Source organism: Lissotriton helveticus, chromosome 8 (genome assembly GCF_964261635.1).
Source record: "Lissotriton helveticus chromosome 8, aLisHel1.1, whole genome shotgun sequence".
NCBI lineage: Eukaryota > Metazoa > Chordata > Amphibia > Caudata > Salamandridae > Lissotriton > Lissotriton helveticus.
Window position 1 is genome coordinate 1578607968 of NC_136069.1, and position 25801 is coordinate 1578633768.

At 46.6% G+C, this 25801-nt stretch overlaps 1 protein-coding gene across 2 annotated transcripts in view; it reads left to right on the top strand.

The window, feature by feature from the left end:
• The window catches only part of SLCO2B1 (solute carrier organic anion transporter family member 2B1), a 498318-nt gene that overhangs the window by 307674 nt on the left and 164843 nt on the right, over positions 1–25801 (top strand). For both annotated transcript variants that reach the window (XM_078658583.1, XM_078658584.1), the window contains one exon: positions 10326–10431. In XM_078658583.1, the coding sequence (XP_078514709.1) occupies positions 10326–10431 (106 nt within the window). The remainder of the gene's footprint in view (positions 1–10325; positions 10432–25801) is intronic.

A 25801-nucleotide genomic window follows, 5' to 3' on the forward strand; every position in this document is an offset into this window, starting at 1 on the left:
TGCAGCTTAAAATCATAGAAGCAGGGTTTGCTGCAATATATAAATGTTTGGACCCAGAGGCATCCCCTGAGTGCATTATAGTTGATTTTGTGGAGTTAGGCACAATTATAAAAAGATGTCTTACCATTACCAAAGGCCAAATTAAGAAGGAAAATGTTGGTTGGTTTGATAGTATGTGCACTAAATCTCTCCGGGAACTCAAGCAGGCACTCACTAAACAACCTAGAGACAGAGAGGCTATTATATCCCTTAGAATGACATACAAAACTCATCTTAAACGCAGGAAACAGGAGCTAAGGGAACAAGCTTGGGATGCTCTTAACAAAGCAGCTATATTGCACGATAGTAGGCTCTTCTGGACCACGGTTAATAGTCCCATTCTTGTAAAAGAAGACTTCCCTATATTGTCAGCCCAGGTTAGTGAAGCGAACTGGGTTGCACACTTTTCAGAAATTTTTAACCCGACTAGGGAGGATTGCGCCAGTCCCCCCCCCGTCCCCCCCCCCCCCCATGTTCGAAACGAAGTTATCCCTGGACATTACTCTACAAGAAGTGGAAACTGCTATTAGTCAGAGTAAAGGAGGAAAGGCACCGGGACCTGATGGGGTCCCGGTTGACCTGTATAAATCCAACCCGACACTTTGGAGTCCACTCCTAACACAGGTGTTTAATGCCTCAGCCATGGAGAGTACACCACCTACCTGGAGTGATTCCATAATTCTACCCATCTACAAGAAGGGAGATAGAGGAGAGGCCAAGAACTACCGCCCTATCTCCCTTCTGGATTCCTCCCTTAAAATTATGAGTAGGGTTCTCCTGATGCGTTTAGAGGAATGGGCGGAGGAAAATAAAATTCTGTCCGAGTCCCAATACGGTTTCAGTAAAGGCCTTGGGACAACAGAGCAGTGTATCAATCTCGATCTCCTCATCGGAAAGTACACGAAAGCGAAACAGGGCTCTCTATTTCTCTGTTTCGCTGATCTCTCGAGTGCCTTTGATTTAGTGGACCATACTTTGTTATGGCCCACTTTATTGGACATGGGAGCCCCCCCAGCAATTATATACTTCCTGGCCAGACTCTACAATAACTTATCGGCTCAAATCCGTTATGGCCAGGCCGGTGACTGCACTGGTGAAAATTAGGGTTAACACAGGCATAAGACAAGGCTGTGTGCTGACCCCTCTGCTTTTTTCCATTTTTATAAATTCTATGGAGTCCGAATTGAAGAGGGTACAGGCTGACTCCCCGCAGGTTGGTGGTTATCCTGTGCCAGTCCTGCTATATGCCGACGATACGGTTTTACTCTCGCGTACTCCAAACGGGCTCCAAAATTTAATGAACTATTTTTATGACTTCATTAAGGGGAGAAAACTGAAAATTAACAACTCCAAGACTTACATTATGGCCTGTGGCAAACGGATGAAACTTTCCAAGCCGTTTCATTTTAATAATCACAAAATTGAGGTGGTGGACAGATTCTGTTACCTTGGAGTAACATTCAATAATAGAGGGACTTGGGCACCTGAGATTTTAAACGTGAATGCTAGGATGGGCAAAAGCTCCTCCGGAGTATTCCGCTTTGCATCTAAGCTAGGTAGTCGCTGCATACCAGACATGTTAAATATCTATAGGCATAGATGTGTATCCATTGCTCTATATGGTTCTGGTATATGGGGCTATTGTAACCACAGGGAACTGCAAGTCACTGAGACCCGGTTCCTCAAAAGACTCCTTTGTTTACCCTCCTCGGCATCTAATGAACTGTGCCATAGCGAGGTGGGCATGAACCATCTTACAGACCTAATGGGAATGAGACCTTTAATTGTCTGGAGGTCAATCTGGGTTAAAGATGAGACTGTTTGTTTTTACCAGGCGGATTATTTTAGATTGTCTCCTTTTGGACAAGGCCCACAAGATTCCCTGGTTAAATTATGTTTCATCTTCCTTTAGTGAAATCTTTAACCTCGACATTGTATATGACCCCCATAGTGCTGTGACTGTACCAAAAAAGGAACTTAAAAATGTCTTTATAGGGACCAAATCTAACTCCCGCAGGGCTAAATGCAGCCTCATGTCCACTCATGTATTTTATTATTCTAATATGTTGGAAGACAGGGGCATGCCTATGTACCTTAAATCTATTACCAAGCAATCGCACCAGTTTGTTCTCACTAGGCTGAGACTTGGTATTGTACATAACCTAGTGGCTTTTCCAGTGATGAAAATTCATAGCCAATCTCCCTGCCCCTGAGATGGCCTAACTAGGCAAAGCACTTTGCACTTTATGCTTATTTGCCCTTTTTATATGCACCTTCGTCGTTACTATCTCAGACCTGTTTTTAAGAAATATTCTGTGTATACTACAGCCCAAGCATTGAAACTGTTATTTGCACTTGATACCATGGATATCTGCTTTTTTACTGCTACTTTTTTACTTAAAGCTGTTTCACATAGGAAAAGCCTGGTGTTTTAATCCCTTTAAACCCATTATTGATGAGTTGTTTTTTCTTTTTCTGCTGAAATGTCTGTAGCCTGTGTTTTATATATTGTATGCTTTTGTGATTGTTTTTAATAATCGAATAAAGCCTATTGACAATTGACAATTGACTCTCAGCTGAAAACTAAGGTTAGCGCCCCAATATCATCACTTTAAGGCTCTTCATTCTTGAAATGGCACGTTGAGACAGAGGGCGGATTCACTCACTCTGCCCCTGAGAAGCTAGGTTTGAGAATCCTTTTCAGGATCTCCAAGGCTTTTAGCTGACCCAGCGAATCCTGTTTGGGGTCAACACTCATGCCGCCTTGCAAATTGGATACTAGTGACAGTTAAGAAATCAGATCTTGTGTGAATTTCTACTTGCGAGGTCTCTTTTTAGGATCCTTTCAGAACTTGGATATGCTTAATCCTTTGTCCACTTCTTCTCTACGTGGAGGGGTTGTTTCCATTTTATACTCCGATGAGAACATTAAGCAATGTATTCATGGTTTTTAGTCCTGTAGAATACCTGTTGCGGTGTTGTTTTTAAACGCTCTTATTTGAGTGGGTCGAAACGTCGATGATACAAATTGGTGTCCCTTACCAATAACCATTAGCATATTCACTGTCCAGAGATGAGGATATGTTTGAGCAGAATAAAATAATTTTTTGTATTAAGTAATTTATGTGCTGTGCCATTCATTGGCACGTCCTAGTTAATTAGACCAGAATACTCTAATTTAGAAGTAATTGTTCCCTTCCCTACAGAACCAGTTGTATATCATGTTTGTCCTGGTGTCTGCAGGATACTGGGCTACCCCATTAGAATAAATGGGCATTCAGACTATTTGCTGAGGTTAGTGTCCCAATATCATCACTTAGTCTTAATCCCTGGTAGAGCAAGGTTCTTTGTCTTCTTGTGGAGGCATTGGGCGCTTCTAAAAGCTACGGTTTTACAGAATAGAGAAAGGAGTAATTGCATTAGGGAGTATGATAGAGAGATGAGAGGAAGTCTTACTGTAGAGGGGGAGCTCTTCAGCTGTGCAAAGTAGGAGACAGAGGCAGAAAGATAGAGAACAGAAGAAAACCTATGCTAGACAATATCACTGTATAATTTGAATAGATTATGTTGATATTTCATGCAAATTATTTCTAAAGGTGTTCCTTCAATCTGTTTCTGAAGGAGAGAATTGGTTCTAAAGTAATGTCTATAAAGATGTTATTTTACATTCTGGAGGCAAATACTGAAAAAGTGCCTGTCAGAGTAGAGGCAGTCACGTATTTGGCCTGAACAGGACTGCCTGGACATTTGAGTTAGGCCTGTTGTTGAGCGTGACCGAATGGTCACATTTTCCAATCCTGACAGGACCTCTCAACCTTTCCTCCTTCTGAGGCTGGTAAAATGAGTGGCAATTTAAGTAACCGTAACTAACAGTTATGTCGATAGTGCCAAGATACTCCTCGGGGGACAACATGCTTTCTCCAAGTGTTATGTTATTTGTGGGTGGCAAGTCCTTTTATTTAGAAATGTGGTGCTTCTGCAGAGGTGAGTCTTCAGATATTTCCTGAATTGCAGAAGAGCTGGAGCAGTTTTAATGCTTTCTGGGAGTGAGGATGTAACAGGCACCTCAACTGGCACGACCGGTGAGAGGGTTATTACTTTCATGTTATCATTATGCACGCACATACCACAATCAATGACAAAATTTTGATCACCTTGTCTAGACCAGACCACCAGAAGTCTTCCCTCTCTCTCTGTCATTGCCTTGATGCCACTGCCCCCTTCATAGGTGAACTCCATTACTTTCCTTGGTATTCCATCAAGTGCCACCCAATAATCCTAGCTGTCTAATCAACCTACCATCATACATCAATATTAAATCTTTGTATGCCCTTGGTGCTAAATCCTCATCCAGTTCTTTTTTGTTGAAAGACAGCTCTTAGTAATGTGTTCTGTGAGCTTATACAGTCCTTTGACCCTGGTGCTGTAGTGCCCAAATGTGTTCTGCTACTACTCCTCAAGCATGTACCTTTTTCTCTTATGTCTTTGGTTCACAGACAGGCTTACATTTTATTATTACTTGGATATGTTTGCAGCTTATTTATGCCCACTCCCATCATCAAAGATAGACATCCATTGTGTATAATTCCGAATGCACAATACTCATTGCTAAGCGAACACTTTCTCTTGGACTGGACTGTTTGTTTGCCCGGTCAATTGGTCCTTTACATTTTTCTCTTTAATTTCTCAGTAATTGTACATAGACAGTAATGTCTTCAATTCTGCCACAAAATCATGGACAGGTTCTTTAGGTTGTTGTGTTCACTGAAGGAACTTGTGTCTTTCATCATTCCGACAAGAGTAAAACCCTTTTTCCAAAGTCCTAAAGCAACAGGATGTTCATCTACAGCTTCTACAATATCTCCCTTCTTTCCTGGGTATATTTGATCAATTTCCACCAGCAATGTTTGTAGAATGCATTCTCCTTCTGGACTCAGATTGTGTAATTGTGTACCCCAATTCACGCTTGGTGTACCCTGAACAGCAAGGACAGGTGTAGATGGCGTGAAACCTCCCATACTATACTACTTTGATTTGAGCACTATGGGTATAACTGTTTCTGCTGTGTTTATTACAAAAATAAATCGGCAACGTGCATCGCAGGAATGGCAAGCATACTTTTCAAGTACTTTTTTAAATTCTTTTATTTTTCCTTTTTTAAATTTATTTAGAAGGATTATTTGATACTCCACTCATTTGTGTCTAGCTAGAATGTCAGTCATTCTAGTACTGTGGCCATTTCCTGCAGTACTCGTTTGTTATTATACAAGATGGCCGCTGACGTTGAGTGCCTGTGTTGATGTGGAAATCGTTCAAGATGGCGCACAGCAGGGCTTAGACATCGAATGCCTTATCAGCCAAATATGCTGTAGAGGGAATGGCAGTTAGTGGTTTGACAGGGTCAGAGGTAGCCATTGTGGATCTACCAGTGGGGTATTACAGCAAGTAGAACTTGTTACCTTTAAGTTGGCCAGAACCAGTGCTTGAAATGGAGAAATAGAAGTGCAGATACCCTGTACAAGTACATGTTTGTTTCTGAGAAGTGCCGGTACTCCAATTAAAAGTATTACATTTTTCTTGAGAAGTGCAGGTACTCTCCCTCTCAAAATAAAAAGTGTTGGTACTCCATGCCGGACAGTACCGGCCCATTTAAACCACTGTCCAGCACATACACTGTAGTCATTTGAGAATTTGACGAGTAAACTGAATAGTATTACTGGCTTTCCACCATAGGCATCAACTACCAAAGGAAAAAACCTTTTTTCTTTTAAAATGCCTTAAAACATACATTATAAAAGAACATTATGTGCATATAAATGCTAGACTGCTAATTATGCGATGCCAGGCACATGGCACATAGCACACAGCCTGTCGTTGGATTTTTTTCATATTGCGGTTGTTTCTTTCTCATCGGTTGGTGTCGTTGCCTCTAGTGTCTCGTTGTGCTGCTCACCTGAGATGGTTATTTATTTGTCCTGGTTTCCTCAAGTGGATGTTTCTGGGGCCTTTGTATGTATGTCTTTAAAGATGATGTGGGCTTAGGAGGGGGGGCCAATGATTTACATTTAGGGGTTAGGATGATATGTGAAAGTTTCTTCAGGCCTTTGAGGGAAAGTGCCTGTAGCATAGTGGACGACTTTCAGTGGGAACAGGGTTGTATCGGGCACACCACTCAGCAGAATGCTGCCTCTGTCCAGGTGCGAGAGAACCAAGGCAGTCAAAATATGCAGTATGGTTCTGAATTAAAACCGAAAAAGCACGGCAATTTGCATGTTATTGTTAGTACCACAATCCTTAACTCACACAACAGCCATGAAAACCACAATTTGTACATCACACACAGTGCTGCCCCTGTATTTCACTCTTGCATGTTCTTTGTCAACCATGCTTTTGACCTTAGTTGCTGTTTTCCTGTTTTTTTCTAACTCCTCCTGTCTCTCCCTTGCTCTGGGTTAAAGTCTGATGAGAAAAAGTAAGTGCTGGTACTAAAAAATGAGTGCCAGTGTGCCCCACATGCAACCATTGGCTGCCATTAAGCACTAAACGAAGAAATACTCAACACATACCTAAACGTCAGCTGTGCTCTGTTTAAGAGGTATGTATCCTTACTCGTGGCTCCCTCACACTTTTTTTCATCAAAACATGGGCTGTTCCTGGACTTTGCTATGACTGGTCCATGTCCCTACATGCCACATCTAGTTTGTTTTTCACCCCAGGTCTTGAGTCATCATTTTACAAATGATGATCAGCACTCTTAAGTCCTAATTATCTTCTATAAAGCACTCCTTTTACTCGAGAACAAATCTGGATAATTTAAAAAGGTGGCTTTGCACAGAAGCATTGTGTGCACATGGATAATTCTTAAAATCTTATTGCATATCATTTTCCTGTTCCATTTTTCAGTTCTCATATGTGGCCAGTGTAATCTGCTAACTGCATGTGTTTATAGAGTAACATAATGCTTCGCTGTCACAGTAGTACATACTCTCCTGTGGCGCCAGTTCGCATTGTTGAGAACATGTATTTAAAAGTTAGTATTTTGATCGTGGACATTTTTGTACGCGGATGACGCGGTCCTGCTTGCTCGTACCCCGCTGACCTTACAGTGTTTGATCGACGGATTTGTAAAATTCATGGACAGTTTAGATCTGTCTGTGAACTTAAGCAAGTCCTTTTTTGATGCTGACAGGTAATAAGCCTTGCAGGAACTTTGCATACAAAATAGGGACCCACACTTTAGAAACGGTGAAGATTTTCTCCTATTTGGGACTCTTATTTGATGGGGCACTAAAATTTAAAACCCTGATAGGGGAACGCTGTTCAAAATTGGTTTCCTCAAATGGTGCTATACTAAATTTTGCCCGAAGGCTGGGCCGCTGGTCCCCAGAACAGGTGATGAACTTATACGGCTCAATAAGCACCGCAAAAACCCTGTATGGAGCAGATGTTTGGGGCTTTGGGGATGCAAAACAACTGCAGCTGGAGGAAGACAAATTTCTCCTCAGGATTTTAAAAATCCCACAGAGTACCCCAGCTGCAATTGTGCATAGCGAACTGGGAAGCTATTACATCATAGATCAGGTAAAGTTGAGCCCCATTTTAGCATGGCTTAGAATTTGGGTAAATCCTGAGGCAGAATTAAGTAGAGTAATTGTAGCAGACTGCTTACATACGGACACGGGGTTGCAAATCCCGTGGCTAAATTATGTCAAGGTTTTGCTAGAGGATATAAACCGGAAGGATCTTTTTACCAACCCGAACTTAATTTCTACCACTTGTAAATTACAAATCAAAAAACTGCTAGCAAAGTTTGCATTTCGCAGAACAGGTTCTGAATTGAAGTGATCAGTAACTGCTCATTGTCTTGTGAGTAATAGTGAGGATATGGAACCCTATCTATTTTTGATGTATAACTCGCAGGACAGCTTTTTAATGTGTCGTTTTAGGCTCAATATGTTACCACATATATTGTCTTATCCATCTGGTTTTACTCAAACAATTGAGCAGAAGGGTGCCTGCGGCTGCGACAATAGGTCTCCGCAGAACACCCTTCATTTTGTACTTTTGTGTCCTTTTTATCAGATGCCTCGACAAATTTTTGGTGGCTATTTTGAAAGAGGCAAAGTTTTGTCATGCCAAAACTGCCTTACTCTTCTTACAAAGAGCAAACGATATGCGAACATTATGTTCTATTATGAATTTTTTTAAAGTGGCAGTAAGATTAAGAATTACAAGAGGTTAATGTTAAGGAATGAATGTATATTATACAGTGTTTTATAATCGTGCACTTTTGTTTTTAGACAAAGTTCAGACATGCTATTTAATTAATTTTTAACTGTATATATGTATTTTTATGATGGTTTTTAATCATCGAAATAAAGATTTACTGAACTGAACTGCATGTGTTTATAGAGTAACATAATGCTTCGCTGTCGCAGTAGTACATACTCTCCTGTGGCGCCAGTTCCCATTGTTGATAACATGTATTTAAAAGTTAGTATTTTGATCGTGGACATTTTTTGTGGGCACATACAAGGTCATTGCGTGTCAGCAAGCAACCCGGAAATGTATTTTTGAGCGATCACAAACAAACAAGGAGTCACATATTAGATCCTCTATCAGCGGAGTACAAACGCCTGGTGGCCCCTCTCTCCGCATCCAGTGCGTCCCCCACTGTTCAGCTATGTGAAAATTACAGAAAGAGAAGACGAAACAGCAGAACTAAATCAATAGCTGTGCAGTTTATTTACTTACCCGTAATCCATTGCCCTACATCCGCATTCCCACAATCCTTTTCTACTATTGCTGAACTGTGTTTAAATTATATTGGAACATTTTGCATGTATTTATTTATATTTGAAATTGGTTGTTTTACCTTTCTAAGGCATTTGTTTTCTTAGCTTTAGCAAAACAAGTTAGTTTCTAAAGTAACCGCACTCTGGAATTTCTTTGGCATGCGAGTTGCCTTGAAATGCTGCACACCCATAATTAAGTGCTGTTTGTAGCAGAGACCGCCATGCGGAGGGGCGTGCCAGATCAATGGAAAACTTGTGGGGACAAGATAGACATACCGCCTTCGGGGCCATGGAGGCTTTATGTAAGGGAGGCAGTTCTCTTCTCGTAAGGCCTGGGAGGCCACTGCATCATGTGTGCGTGTGTGTGTGTGTGCATTGTGTGGCGCCAGAAGCGATGCATTTTGGGAGGGAATGTTTTTTTCTCTCCTTGTTGCTGCCTTTCTGATGAGCACACACACACACACAGATAAAGAGGCAAAATGCTGTCATAGAATGGTTGCCCTGTTGGCTTATCAAATATATGAATGCTACATCGAATAAAACAATGGCTAAAGGGGACTTGCCCGTTAGCCCCCGGTATACATGTTTTCCTATCAGCTAATCCAAAATGGGAATGACAAATTAGCAAAGCAATGGCTGAATCCAAAGCCCATCTCACTGTAGTCTGTGTATTATATATTTTGTTAATTACATAATCTCTCGAGAAGCAGGCAAGGCAGTTTATAGCTTGGATTTAACACGGGGGTGGTTTGAAGTGAGATGGAAACTTTTCCTCCCAAGACATTTTACCGAAATGTATCAGTTTAAACAGAAACCTGAAGTATATACATAGCTACTGGAATTATGCAATTCAGCAGCGTCATCATTTTCTGCATAGTTATGGGTTTTGCCGCATTTGCCACATAATCCATCATCTGCTGCATAGTCTGCATACGTTAACAAAAAATTGTGTTTGTAGCTCATTTGGATCAAAAGTTACTAAAACATAGTGACATGTCTTCCCCTGCAATGGACGGCCCTTTGCAAGAGTTGACTAGTCATCTTTCAGTTGCTTTTTCCTCCATTTTGTTGTTAAAAAGGTACTAATGAGGAGAAATATTTGCTGAGACGGTGTTACCATGAATACGAATTTCAACATAATGAAGTAATACTATCACAAAACATGTACCACATTGCGCAGCATAATTTGCCTTTTGGTGCCGCATAATTCAGCTGACTCTGCCCATAATGAAGTCCTCCCCTGCTGCATAATTCGAGTGGCTCTGAATATATGCAACAAGAATAGAGACGCTCATGTCATATGGAATCTAGGAAAACCGAGTAGGACAGGCATAGAGAATGACATCACTGGGTCATGGGTTGTCCCATCTATCCCTGCCATTCTTTATCACTTTCCTGTTCGGTAATGGTTAGTAGGTGTACGTTTCTAATAACTTGGTGAACTCACTTCCATCCCTTATCACTACTGATTGATGCCTTTGTTTCTTTCAGGAGGCTGAGAAGGACACTGACAACAAACCGAGGACTGATCTGATTAGTGAATGCAAACCTAAACCTGAGATCTATCAGAAGCTTTCATTGATTGACTTTGTCAAGCGTAAGTTTATCCCATTGAACACACTGCACATATACAAAAGGATATATGGGACAAATAGGATTATATACGTTTTTGCCAGTGTAGTCTTTCGTAGGTCCTAACATTTGCCCCTCGCAAAACTTGCATCGTTTTTTCAGTTCTCTATTTCCTTTCTCTATGCGACGAGTTTTTGTGCATTGCCGGATAATATTGATTTGATAGATAGATAATGTTCTCTAACAAGTCTGAACATTTATGCGTATGCTTAATTACACTTTGCTGAGGATTTTTGAGGATATCTGAAAACCAGGGCAAATATATTAGTTTTTTCCTCTCTGCAAGTTTCCCAATTGCATTTTTCTTTGCAAAATGGTATTGCACAAGACAAGGCAGTAACCGCTTGCAAAGTATAACTTATTCAGGTAAATGTTTTGTTGTAAGGACAAATGACCTATATTTTTTTTGCAAAACTGTACATCGAGGCGCCAGAATTCGAACTGTAACTGTGAGAATAAAAAAGCTTTTACAGCATTCTTAAAAGCACCAAAACTGGAGAAATTCCACATATCCTGAGTGAAATCATTCCAAAGTTTGGTGTTTATAATAAGGAAGGATCTGCCACCACGGAGCACCCATTCAAATTGGGGCATGCAGAGAAAATCCGGGAGACCGGGAGGGGGGGGGGGGTGCTTGTGTGTGTGTCTGTGTGTGTGTGTGTGTGTACACGTCCATACACTAGATGAGAAATGACCGTGCCGGTCTTTACTGTCTGGGTAAAGCAGAGTAAATTTTTAGCAGAATCTTTTCTTTTACAGGAAACCAGTTCAGGTTATATTACCCTCATATGTCGTCCTCGTCCCAATCCTAACCATGTGAGGCAATCCTGCCTCATGACAACCAATAGAAACGCTAGTATTTTTATAATATAAGCCCCTCCCACCCACCGCCATGCCTGTTTTTTTTGCTGTCCGACACGTCGGTCGGATGGCTGGTATGCTGTGCCGTGTTTCCTGTTTCCAGTTCGCTGCTTGGGTCTCCTTTGCCGTGCGTTTTTATTTTACATTTATAGAGTATGTGCTTTCATTGCACACTGCTGCACTGGTGTTCCAGTAGGTCGCATTCCTGCTCTTTGGCCAGAATGCGCTCTCCGAGCATGTGCTTGGCTGGGGTGGGGTGGGGCGCTTTCCTTTACGTTCTGCCCTCGGGTCGTTCCAGTGCTGGGGTCTCCTAGTGGCATCCAACTCCCACGGCCATGATTGTTTGTTCTGTGGCTGTGGGGGAGGCGGGCGGTCCCTTTTGTTTTCCCAAGTCTTGTGGTGTTTGAGACTTGGTTGCTTGGTAACAGCTTTTAAGGGCACTTCCTGTTGTGTATGGTGGCTTCCTGTTTGGCCTCTTCTTGCTGCCTGTTGACATGGGTGAGGAGGATTCCTCTCCGGTGCCTCCAAAATCTTTCTCCAGTGGAGTCCGCTCTCAAGCGTTCTTATGCTGCTTCTCATTTTGGGGTTCGTACTAGCACTTACTCGACCTATGCTTCGCAGGTCCTTGTCAAGGATTTTAAGAAATTGTTTGACTGTCTTCAGGATCAGGGGGATCCCACTCCAATCTTGGTGCAGATGGAGGTCTTGGCTCAGTTTCTGTCCGATGTGACTTTTGATACCCTGTGGGACTTCTCGGCTGCTGGGGCAGCGGTGGCAGCGGTGGCTGGTAGGAGGTCTCTCTGGACCAAGCCTTGGCATCTTGATGCTGCTCAAAAGACCTTGGTTCATAAACTGCTTTTTAGAGTCCCCAGCTTTTTGGGTACAATCTGAACACGATGGTGCAGCGATCTGCGGAGGAGAAGAAGTTGTTGAAATATTTTCAGACTGTACAGAAGAACACATTTTTTTCCCATAAGCAAGGGTTTCAAGATGCTCTGTCTTCTCAGCCCTTTCGTGGTCGGGCCCGTGGTCGGGGGTCTGCGTTCCATTAAAAATCCTAGCCTAAGCAGCGGCAGCAGCAGCCCCAGGGTGCTGGACAAAAATGACTATGCCATGGTAGTGACTTGGCTCCATTTGTTCCTGGATCATTGGTCCCGTCTGATCATCGATCTGGGTTACCGGATTCTGTTCCGGGGCGATTCCCCTTTGGACTGTGTTCAGGTTAACCCATTATCAAAAGACTCTGTAAAAAGATCTGCCATGTTGTCAGGCATCAGCCTGTTATTGTCAAAGGGCACTGTTGTGCTGGTTCCATTGGTGGAGCAGGGCCTGGGGTTCTATTCCACTCTGTTCCTGGTCCCAAAACCTGATGATTCCTCCCGCCCAATTCTGAATATCAGGTCTTTGAACAAGTTGGTACGGCTGGATCATTTTCGGATGGTCACCTTACAGTCCGTCATTCCCCTCATCCAGGAGGGTGATTTTTTTGACTTCTCTGGATTTGGAAGACACCTATTTTCACGTTCCCGCCCATCCAGAAAGTCAGCAGTTCCTGAAGTTTGTGTGGTGGATGTGTTCCATTACCAGTTTCAGGTGTTGCCTTTTGGCCTCTCTTCTCCCCGGACTTTTACCAAGGTATTGGCTCCTGCTGTGGGAGTTTTGCAGCGTCACAGTTTCTTAGTGTTTCCCTATATTGATGATTGTCTGGTCTCTGCTTCCTCCCTCCCTAAGGCTCTTCTGGCCGTGGAATCGATGATGGTCTTGTTCCAGGATTTGGGGGTCAAGTTGAATCTAGCCAAGTCTCATCTGGTTCCTTCTCAGAGACTTCAGTTCATCGGGGGACTGTTCGACACATTGCGGGGGGCGGTGTTTCTATCTCCTGCTCAGATCCTTTCCCTGCAGGCTCTGCTACAGGACCTACTGGGTCACCCTTCTGCCCCGGCTCAGGTTTGATTGCAGGTCCAGGAGTTGATGGCTACCACCACATTGGTGGTTCTTTGGGTTCGCCTGCATCTCAAGCCTTTGGTTAATCATCTTTTGGCTCAGTGGGACCCCTCCCAGGTGTATTACGAGCCCCTGGTTTCTCTCTCCCCTATTCTGGTTCAAGAGTTGGACTGGTGACTTTGCACTCCCAATCTGGGGAAGGGGGTGCATTTTCAGCTTCCTCCTACCCTCTTGTTGACCACGGATGCAAGTCTTTGGGGTTGGGGGGCCATGTTGGGGTCTTGGAAGCCAAGGGTCAGTGGTCTCAGAGGGACAGCGCCTGTTCCTTGAACTGGCGGTAGTTGGCGGCCATTCGGCAGGTGGTACAGTTCTTTCAGGTTTCTCTCCATGAAACAAATCTGTTGGTTCGTACCGACAATCAGGTGGCTCGTTGTTACATGACCTGCCAGGGGGGAACCATGTGTGCATCTCTGGCTTCCATGATTTGTGCCTGGCCAGAATTTCACCTGTTGGCGTAGGGCTGTTTACATTCAGGGGCATCTGAACTTTCATGCAGACAACTTGAGCCGCAACCTTCCGTCCTGTGTTCTGTACCATCTTTATGTTCCTCTGTTCCAGGACCTTTGTCTTCGGTTAGGGACACCCTGGAATGATCTTTTTGCTTCCCCTCACAACGCTCTTCTCCCCCGGTTTTGTTCCATGGTGGTTTGTCCCTCGGCTTGGGCAGTGGATGCTCTCTCGATTCCTTGGCCTTCTGTATGCCTTCCCTTCAATTCCCCTCCTCCTAAGGGTGCTGCAGAAGATTCGGGGGGAGAGGGAGTCTGTGCTGTTGATTGCTCTTTTTTCGCCTCACCGCCTTTGGTTTCCGCTCCTGATGCAGCTGGCGGGGCAGGTTTGTCCGGCTTCCTATGGTTCCGTCTCCGCTTCAGTATCCGCTCCTGTCTTTGCCCTTTCTTCTTCGCTTGCATCTAACGGCCTGACTCTTGAGCGGCTGACTTTGGAGTCTTTGGGCTCTTCTTCTGTGGTGGCCAGTTTCACCAGCCTTCGACACTTAAGAGCTATGGTAAGCATTGGAGCTCTTTAGTCTCCTGGTGCTCCTCTCATGGTTTGCATCCTGTGGTTGGGGATCTGACTTCTGTTCTTGATTTTCTTCAAGATGTGTTTTTGAAGTACCTTTCCCTTTCTACCTTGTCTGCTCAAGAGACTCTCCCTCACCAGAGACCCCAACACCGCCAGAACCTGCCTACACGAAGGGATGAAAGACGTCGCCGAGTGGATGAAGGACAGCCGCCTGAAACTGAACTCTGACAAGATGGAAGTCCTCATCCTGGGATCTTCGCCCTCCGCCTGGGACGACTCCTGGTGGCCCCCAGCCCTGGGCACCGCACCCAAGCCAACCGACCAAGCACGCAACCTGGGCTTCATCCTGGACCCCTCCCTCTCGATGACCAGACAAGTCAACGCCGTCTCCTTATCGTGCTTCAACACCCTGCGTATGCTTCGCAAGATCTTCCGCTGGATCCCGACCGAGACCAGGAAGACTGTCACCCAGGCACTCGTCACCAGCCGACTGGACTACGGAAACGCCCTCTACGCCGGAACCACAGCCAAGCTACAGAAAAGACTCCAGCGCATCCAGAACGCCTCCGCCCGACTCATCCTGGATGTCCCACGACGCAGCCACATCTCCAGCCACCTGAGGAACCTGCACTGGCTCCCCGTCGACAAGAGGATCACGTTCCGGCTCCTCACCCACGCACACAAGTCTCTCCACGACCTGGGCCCCAAGTACCTCAACGACCGCCTGACCTTCTACATGCCCACCCGCCAGCTACGGTCCACCAGCCTTGCCCTCGCAGCCGTACCACGCATCCGAAGAGCCACCGCCAGAGGAAGATCTTTCTCTTACCTGGCTGCCAAGACTTGGAACTCCCTCCCCATCCACCTTCGGCTGACCCAGGACCATCTCGCCTTCAGGAAACAACTCAAGACCTGGCTGTTCGAGCAGTAGCATACCCCTCCCCCCAAGCGCCTTGAGACCCTCCCGGGTGAGTAGTGCGCTATACAAATGGCAAAAAAAATTTTTTAAAAAAAAAATGGGCTGCGGTTCGGGCATGTAGGATTTCTGGGGCCTTATTGGAGGTTGTTGCTCCTTTGGTGAGTCAGCTTTTGCGTAGTTTTCGGCTTTTTCGTCTGTTCTCTCCTGTGATTGTGCCTTCTTGGGATTTGCCGACTGTTTTGAGGGGTCTGCAGTTACCCCCTTTTGAAAATTTGTTGGAGGCTGATCTGGTGTGGGCGTCTACAAAGTTGACTTTTCTGTTGGCCATCACCTCCGTTCGATGGTTGGATGAGTTGGGTGCTCTGCCTATCTCCTACCATTATTTGCAGTTCCTGCAGGATAGGGTTGTTTTGTGGCTTGACCCGGTCTTTCTACCTAAAATTTCCTCCAAGTTCCATTTGCAGCAAGAGGTGGTCCTTCCTGATTTGCCTGGGGATGGGGATTCACTTGTTCCTCCATCTTTGGATGTTCGCAGAGCCCTTCAGGTTTACCTCGAACGAACCCTGGGGTTTCATCTTTCCCCTGCCCTGCCAGTCTCCTGTAGGGGTGTGGCTAAGGGGAAGAAGGTTTCTACTTCTACCATCAGTAGGTGGCTGCGTTTGGCGGTCTTCCAATCCTATAAGTCTGTGGGTCTGCCTCCTCTGTCTCATGTGCAGGGATGTTCAACGCACTGTGTGTCCGCTTCCTGGCCTGAGATAGCAGGTCTCTATCCAGGAGATTTGTAGGGCAGCCACTTGGCAGTCACATGGCACGTTTGTCTGGCATTATTGCCTTGATGTTTTGCATGCCTCTTTGGACAATTTTGCTGTTGGCGTTTTGAATGCTGCTGTACCTTAAATCATTTGTTTGATTAAACTCTTGTTATTTTGCATGGATCCCTTGTGTCCTGCGTTTTTAGGTCTCGCTGGCGTTGCAGCGCGAAGCGCTGCCGCCAACGAGACTTATTGCCGCCTTCATCCCTGCCAAGGGAGTCACAGCTTTGAACGAGCCCGATACAGACCTGGGCACGAGCCGACCCAGGTCTGTGAACGCGCTTCAAGGTTGAGCAGCTTGTGCACGTTTGTGGGACGTCAGGCGCTGCAAGCGCCGCCAGACCAATTATCCCAGCATGAGTCACCACTTCCTCAGGCGCCGCCAAGCGCACGCACACGCACACACACCCGGCCCCCCACCCCCACACTCACACCGCCCCCCCCCCCCCTCCTTACCTGCCGCTGTCTGGAATGACCCACATCTTCCTCTCCTGCCTCCATATCTTGCTCTACCTTCTTGGCGGCAGTCCCAGGGCCGGTCCTAGGCATGGCGGAATGGACAGCTTCTCAGATGCCCCACCGATCAGTGGGCCCGGCCGACATGAAATCCAGAAATTGCTATAAGTTAGTGGGATAGTGCCGCAGTGCTCCTCACCTCTCTGCACCCGTGTACATTCAGTCCTCTGGGGCCCGGCCCGCAGATCGCCTCAGCGCCCCCCCTCGCGACTGCGGCTCCGGCAGTCTCCAATGGGGGGGACCCACAAACGTCGGTGCGAGTCAGTCCTTCAGGGCCGCCATCTTCCCCCTCCTCACAGCGATGGCGGCCACTCCAATCACGCAGCGTACTGGGCGGGCCAATGCCCCAGGGGAAGCGCAGTCCTCCCTCGGCGGTCTCTGCTCCCGGGACGGCCCAGCCGTTTCAATCGACACTCTGGTCTGCTGCCTCTTCAGCCACAGAGGCTCAGCAGGGCCGCTTCCGGGAAGTGGGAGATGAGGGGTACGACCCCATCTCAGACTGCAGTGTCAAACTCGGCAACGAACCGACCGGCCCAGCACAGTCCTGGGCAGGAGTGCTCCACCAGCCAAACCAGTTTCCAGGGAGCTAGGATGAGGCATCCGATCAAGCTGTGGTAGCAGATCCTCCCCACCGCTGCTCGCACGTCGGGCAGAGGCCAGTGCTAGGGAAGCCTGCCTCGGCAGACACCGTCACAGGTCGCCCCTGTCTCGGGGCCTCCTCCGATGTGGTGTAGGCTGCTTCCTTTGGCGCAGTCGGCGGGAGGAGGCAACAAACCCCCGCGGGTCAAGAGGCAGGAGCAGGACTAGGACACGCTCCGCTGCAAAACTCCGTGGTCACCGGCTCTTAGGTGCTGTTAACCGATGTAGGTGGTGGGCGACAGGCAGGAGCTCCGCAAGTTGCTTCCTACCTCGCCACCATCTTGGCCACGCCCCTTTTGTGATTAGTTAAGCAAAAAAGATTTACATAAAAGATTAACTGTTAGTGCAAGGTTAATTGTGGGTTAGGTTTTGGGTTAGAGTAGCATTAAGGTAACAGTAAATATTAGGAAGGTTTAGGTTCATTTAGGTTTACGGTATATTTAGGAGAGAGTGAATGAAAAAAGTACTTGGTGTAAAGTAATTCAATGCATTGATTTTGTTTGAAGAGTTCTAATGTTAATTACAAACCTACATGAGGTTACTCTTTTGCAATGTCTCTGCAACGACTTATCTTTGTAGTGGGTTCACAGTGAAAATATTGGATATATGAGAAAATCTAATGAAACTAGCTTTAAAAATCTGGAATCTGAATCAGATTAAGTAATCTGCCTCTTTAAAAGAAAAATACTTTTTGTAAGTAGAGAATATTATTTACTTGAAGTCAGTTAAAGTTATTAACCTAGGTTAGTTTATTATGTAGCACTCGGGGGTTGGAATATCAAAGAACTGTGATTGGGCATTCTATTTTCTTGTGTCAATTATATTATGTATCAATATCATTATAAAGAGACCAGTCTCTGAACTGATCCACCTGGGCTGCTTGGTCGCTATTGCTTAGTCATGGAATGAAAACATTCTAATCTGGCTTGCTGGCACAGTTGAAACGAGGCAGAGAATGTTAAATGACTGCTTTTCGCTTTAATGTTTATGTTCAATAGTGGTGTAGTGTGGATTCCATGATTAGAAGTGTTCAGGAGGCAGAGGTTTCAGGAGTTCAGATCAAAAGTTAATACTTTTTTTTTTACTTACTACTGATTTTCATCACAACATGGTCCCACATCCTTTTTACTTTCCTTAAAGACTCAAGTGACCACAGCTCAGAGGTACCTTGATCTTCTATAAAGTTCTGTAATAATGCTCCTGTCACTCGTGACTTTGACGTGTGAGAGTAAATGTGAGGGGGGTAGGCCCTTTTTACACAATTTCTGAAAGTACAAATTTCATAAGACTGATCAGCAGAATTACATCAGTTCCAGTGGGTGGGATGAATGTAATTTATGGGACGAGGAAAATGCGCACAGTTCTATTGTAGATTACTGATACCTGATCTGAGAGTAATATGTGTTTCAACTTCCTCATTTTCCCTCCTTTTTAGGTCTCGCTGGCGTTGCAGCGCGAAGCGCTGCTGCCAACGAGACTTATTGCCGCCTTCATCCCTGCCAAGGGAGTCACAGCTGTGAACGAGCCCAGGTCTGTGAACGCGCTTCAAGGTTGAGCAGCTTGTGCACGTTTGTGGGACGTCAGGCGCTGCAAGCGCCGCCAGACCAATTATCCCAGCATGAGTCACCACTTCTCAGGCGCCGCCAAGCGCACGCACACACACCCCGCCCCCGCCCTCCTGACCTGCCGCCGTCTGGAATGACCCACATCTTCCTCTCCTGCCTCGATATCTTGCTCTACCTTCTTCGCCGGCGGCAGTCCCAGGGCCAGTCCTAGGCATGGCGGAATGGACAGCTTCTCAGGTGCCCCGCCGCAGGCCCCGCAGAGTAGACCGCAGATCAGTGGGCCCGGCCGACATGAAATCCAGAAAGTGCTGCAAGTTAGTGGGATAGTGCACCGTCACAGTGCACGCACCCCCACCGTGCGCGCGGCAGGCGTTTAAAGATGTGGATCCCAGGGCCGTCAATCTGGTAGCGCTACCAATGACGGCCCTGGACATCATTTTGGCCAGCCCCCACTCAGCAGTGACGCAGCACGCCCGCCGCACGCGCTCCCTGGCCTACAGTTTACTCTCTTCAGCCAGGATCAGGGTGGAGTCGGTTCGGGCCGCGTTGGAGTAACGTCTTAGATGAAGGTAAGATCACAGTCAGTTTACTATCTGGTTTCTTTTTGCTTCTTTTCTTGTCAGTACTCCTGTCTTGTGTGCATTCTTTTGTCTTGCCCTCTGTTTTTTCCTGTCTTTGAAACTCCCTACCAGTCCTATCTTCTCTTATATCTTTTGCCCTCTGCTTATTTTTCTGTCCTTTTTCTGTTTTACCCTACTTGTTTTCATACTATTGAGATGCTGTTCGCACGTGATGGTTTTACTTTTAAGGAAGTGGATGTTTTTGACAGTTTAGTTCTCCATTCATCACAACCCGCTAGGTATCTCCGAAATACTTGGAAATATGGTGTGTTTATAGGTGTAGTATACTGCAAAAGTTAGTTGCAACCCAGTTGAATGGTCTTTGGAAAGACATTGAGCACAGTTTCAAACACGTATTTGAATTGCATTCACTTTGGAGATTGTCATTTGAAAAATGTTTAGTTGTGTGGGAAAGTCAAATGTGGCCTCTCGCCATTACTACAAGATACTGATACTACAGACGAGACAAAGGAGAGAGGTAAGGGGAATTTTAGAATTAAAAAAAAAAAAGGGGTCCGAATTTAGCTTTAAGGGCAGGGGAGGGGTATTAGTAAGAAGGGTTTAGGGGTAGGGGAATAACCTTTAGCAAGAGTACGCCCTTACCATGTATGCATTTACAACGAAAAACGTTGTAAAAATATGCGTGGTAAAGGAATATTCGTGCTAAAGGTTATGCGTGGGGAAGGCATTCGCGTTGTAACGCATCAGAATGCGTTGTAATATCATACAACCACTCAATTAATAATTAAATACTAAAAACTGAATTAATTTGTCTCTACCAATCTAGATTGCTGTTTAGATTTTTCTGGAACGAGTCACTTGCATATAGATAATGCAATGTTCCTAATTGTTCTAGGCAGTGTCAGAACTTTGGTACTTTATGCAGATGGCCATTCAGGAGTTGCTATCTGACCTCCCCGCTCTATATTGAGGTGTGCATACTTTTTGGTGACTAAATCAATTGAATGAAAGCTTTTTTTTTTTCTTTCTGAAAGGTAACTCATTTAGATGTAGTGTTTAAGTTCTTAACAGATTTAGCTTTTCTCGGACATACTAAAATAATTCTTCAGTAATCGAGAAAGAATCCTGATTAATTCCGCTTCATATTCTGGACACCGAACATAGGTTGATTTTGGAAGAAAAGTGACAGAATAAATAGAAAAAATAAAATAAATAATACCAAGTAAACTAGCCAATGCCACACTAAGTTATGAATCTGAAAATGTTGGTCCTATTTGCGCTGACTTCCTTTCACACTGCAATGATGGTAAAATCTTTGCCGTATGAGAATGTTTGTTTCTGCATGGTTGCGCACTTTGTACATTTTACTACATTGAGGACGCAGCATGGTCTGCTCAAACTTGTTTTTTTTTATTTTCATTCGCGGCCGCCAATGCTTGTTCTTTCACTGTGTTTCACATGGTCAGCGACTGGCTGCCGCCCCCCCCCAATCCGGCACCCAACACCCAGAAACGTGGACATGAGACTTCTTTACTTTTTGGAAGGCGGGGGCTAGTCCCCCGGCCGTATTTATTAAGATATGAAATTAAAAAAGGTTTTAATTGCATGGTCAACAATTATACAAAAATCAGCAGGACATTAGATACAAATATCGTCAACAAGTTTGAGAGGCTAACCTTAACAAAACTCTAATACATGTTGTTTCCTAACCGAATCTAACATCCTCATCTTGATTTCTGTACATTTCTGGCCATATGGCAAGGTCGCTAACCGGTGTCAGGTCCTACAAGCTGCGCCTCACCTAGAGCTGTGCGCATGCGCAGTCGTGCCCCGGGAATTGCCCGGTCTACGCCGTGAACTCCATTTACCCACTAAAGGAGGGCCCTTACTCTGCGCCATCCGGTGACGTCATGAGTATACGCGCGCGGGGTGGCTACCAGCCTAAGGAAAGCGTGACTACTCCGACCCGCGCCCCTTTGAAGCATCAATTACCTTGCCCCTGGAGTTCTAGGAGTGGCCCAAAGGCCCCTCCCCCTGGGCGGGAACCTCCATAGGATGATGCCCGCCCCCTCAGACCTTAAATATGTGCTCACCGGTCATGACCTTACCGCATGCCCCATACCTAATAAATACGACGACCTATGGGAAAAAATTCTAAAGGACAGCTACACTGGCTAATAAATAACAGCATCAACGTAAAGCTACAAAGGGAAAAAAGGCCTAAACACACTTGGCATCAAAGCAAAAGCACTTCACACACAATTCGCTAAAATGGGGAAAAATTCCTAAACCAAATCACATCATCAAATTATACCGACCCGATCAAGTTCAATTACGCATGTAAGACATGTTAACAGTATACTAGCAAAATTACACTCAAACCAGACATAGTGAAGCCACAAGTCTTTTGTTCCAGGGATGGTGGGTGGGAAAACAAAGAAGCCCCGAGCGCGGGGCACACCGTGCTGTGAGGGAGCGTCCAGGGACAAGGGGGTCTCCTGTGCGCTCCCCGCCTCTTTATTCCCAAGGGGCCAGGCGGGGGGCAACGCCCCCCCGCCCCACCCCTCCAGTAGCCCGTCCCCCCTGACCCGGACCTTCTACACTGGTATCCGGGTCAGGGAGGTCGCCGGCCAATCGGTGGTGGGTCGCGCCCAAGGGCCCGCCCCCACCACCGAGAGGAACAAAGGGTGAAAGGGGGGAAGCGGTCGCCGCGCCGCCATGCGGGCGGGGGGGCCGAGGGCCCCCCCTTTTCACATGGTCAGCGACTGGCTGCCACCCCCCCCCCCAATCCGGCACCCAACACCCAGAAACGTGGACATGAGACTTCTTTACTTTTTGGAAGGCGGGGGCTAGTCCCCCGGCCGTATTTATTAAGATATGAAATTAAAAAAGGTTTTAATTGCATGGTCAACAATTATACAAAAATCAGCAGGACATTAGATACAAATATCGTCAACAAGTTTGAGAGGCTAACCTTAACAAAACTCTAATACATGTTGTTTCCTAACCGAATCTAACATCCTCATCTTGATTTCTGTACATTTCTGGCCATATGGCAAGGTCGCTAACCGGTGTCAGGTCCTACAAGCTGCGCCTCACCTAGAGCTGTGCGCATGCGCAGTCGTGCCCCGGGAATTGCCCGGTCTACGCCGTGAACTCCATTTACCCACTAAAGGAGGGCCCTTACTCTGCGCCATCCGGTGACGTCATGAGTATACGCGCGCGGGGTGGCTACCAGCCTAAGGAAAGCGTGACTACTCCGACCCGCGCCCCTTTGAAGCATCAATTACCTTGCCCCTGGAGTTCTAGGAGTGGCCCAAAGGCCCCTCCCCCTGGGCGGGAACCTCCATAGGATGATGCCCGCCCCCTCAGACCTTAAATATGTGCTCACCGGTCATGACCTTACCGCCACAGGCCAGCATTGTTAACCGACGATCTGGCCTCCCCCCTCTAGACCCTACCTCAGGAACGCGCCTGTTTGGCAAATCCCTCCAACCAGTCCCAGATATTGTCAGACCACAAGACATTCCCCGCTCCATTCAAGTGAACTCCATCCCCCAAGTAATACCGTTCACCCCAGATACACCCATGAGGTATTGTTTGTAACAGGGGGGCTCGAAACAGCTTGCCCAACTGTGTGTTGATCCTCTTTACCGAGTGATTCAACGCCCTGACCGAATCCCCCCCCCCGCCACTGCCATAGAGGTATGAGTTGCGACCATACTACCGTGCAACCCGGGCAGGTCCTGGCTATCCACCCCGCAGTTGCAATAATCTCTTCAATCAGAATGCGCCTCCACAGTCTGGCCAAATCATTCTCCCCCAGGTGAAGTATCACCACTGACGGGGGGAATTGCCGGCGCGCCAACAGCCCCTGGAAGAAGTCCCTAAACTGGTTGAGACATAAACCCCCTCTCCCGAAGAATGAGATGTCAAACCCTAGTTGTGCAGCCCTCTTCTTACGGTCACCTGAAATAAAAACACATTCGGCCCGTCTCACATAGGAGTGACCCACAATCCAAACAATTTTTCTGAGTTTATCCTGATTGTTGGTCCGCGCTGATGTAGGTCGTTGCTGCCCGACGGCAAATTCCTCCCCTGCGTAACAGTTCTGAGAAACTGCAAGAAAGTGGAAACAAACCAGGCGTGAGTACCATCTTATCACAACATGTCAATTCGCACATATCGTTTGTAGCATTCTGAGGACCACCTCCCAATTTTCTTCACTCTCTCCACTGGGAGGCCCCCTGCCACCGCCTCTGTTGCTGCCCCAATTCTAAAGGAATGAGAGCCAAACTCTTTAGGGTCAAGACCTGTTTTCCTGACCACCAGCTCCAATACCCTCCTGAACTGGTACTTAGTCAAGGGCGTACCGGCGGCGTGACAGAGCAGTGCCCCGCCCGCCGCGCCCCCCAGCCGTCCACGAAATAATTCCACGTGCCTCACTGGGCAGCAAGGGTTGGCAAGGGCCCGATGGAGCACTATGGTGTGACCCCGTGACTCCTGGTCGGTCTTTGACTTCTGAATGGTCACCCACATGGTGTCCTCCTTTATCCTCACACCCGCCCTTTGTACGCCGCCCTGTAGGTCTGACTTGGACCCTGCCACTAGTTCACTAATTCTCAGTGCCCCATAGAATGCCAAGGAGAATGCTGCTTTGAAAAGAAGTACCTCCCACTCCGAGCTACAAACACTGTCCAGCGCGCCCAGTAAAGTCGTCAACCGTGTTAGCACGATGGGCCTTCTCTCATCTTTATGATGACCTTGTAAACGGCGCCAACCCCTCAAAGCCTTGCGCACCATAAAGGTGTTAGTGGGATCACACATGCCCCTAGCTTGAGCAAAGAATGATACCGCTGCCCTATGCCTGTTCGCCGCTGCCACTGAGCGTCCTTCCTTATGCATCCATTCTAAATAGGCCGCAAAGCCGTCTTCCTGCGCCCATAGCCCCTCCCATTGCTGACCCAAGAAAGCACAGTAAGACAAAAACGCCCCTTCATAAGCCGTCTTGGTCCTGGGTGCTAAGCTAGCAACCACGAGGTCCTGTAATCTGGGGCACCAATCTGCCAAAGCACTGCTGGGAAGTGCGCTGGCGAGGGGTCTGCTGTAGGAAGATGTTCCCTGAAAACCTGCATTTTGAAGCGAGAGAGGGAGTCAGCTGCATTGTTGAGAATACCAGGGACATGCTTGGCCTTAAAAACTACATTCCATCTTAAGCACTGCAACACAATTTCTTTTATCAGACTAAGTATGAAAGGACATCGTGCCCCCTGTTGGTTTATACATTCCACTACTGTCATGTTGTCTGACCAAAACACCACTGATTGATTACATAGGTGTTCGGGCCAGACCTTCAATGCCACCCATATTGGGAAGAGTTCCAGGAAGCCAATATTAGTGGTCAGACCCCATGTTCTCCATACTTCCGGCCACCGTTGAGCGACCCACTTGTTCCCCAGGATGGCGCCGAAGCCCACACTACCAGCAGCGTCCGTCCATAGGCCCAACTCTGCTGATGTTGCGGGAGGGCCGGGCCAGACCACCCTGCCATTAAAATCCTCCAGGAATGCCATCCATATAAGCATATCCTGGCGAATCTCAGATGACAGCCTAGTGCGGTGATGTTTCTCCCTTAGCCCTTTCATTGCTTGGCCGATGGAGCGAGAGAAAGGACGAGCCATAGGGATGACCCTCAGTGCGAAGTTCAGTTGCCCTACCACCTCTTGTAATTGCTGCAAGGTGACCTTATCTTTGCGTAAGCATAAACGTAGCGCTGATCTGAATTTGTCCCTGGGCAATCTGAAACATCCCTCTACTGAATCAATCTCAATGCCGAGGAATTCCAAGCAGGTGGTCGGGCCAACAGTCTTCCCGGGCGCAAGCGGGACACCAAAAACCCGCATGAGCACGCAAAATTCCTGCAATGCCCATGCACACTCCTGAGATCCCGCCGTACCCAGGAATAGAAAATCATCTAAATAATGCATGACCTGCTGGTGGCCCGTCGCTTGTCTCATGGCCCATTCAAGAAAAGAGCTAAACATCTCAAAGTATGCACATGATATAGAACATCCCATGGGCATGCATTTATCCATGTAGAACCTGTCCCCAAACGTAAAACCTAGGAGATGTTGATCCGCTGGGTGTACCGGGAGGAGACGGAAGGCTGATTCAATGTCTGACTTTGCCATCAACGCCCCGGGCCCCATGGCCTGCAATAAGTTAACCGCCTGGTCAAAAGAGGCGTACTTAACACTACAAATACCCTCCTCAATGGCATCATTCAGTGACGCGCCTCTAGGTGCTGACAGGTTGTGGATCAATCTGAATTGCCCCTTCTCTTTTTTGGGAACGACTCCTAATGGTGAACACACAAAATTGGGTACCGGCACCTCAGTAAAAGGGCCAGCTATCCTGC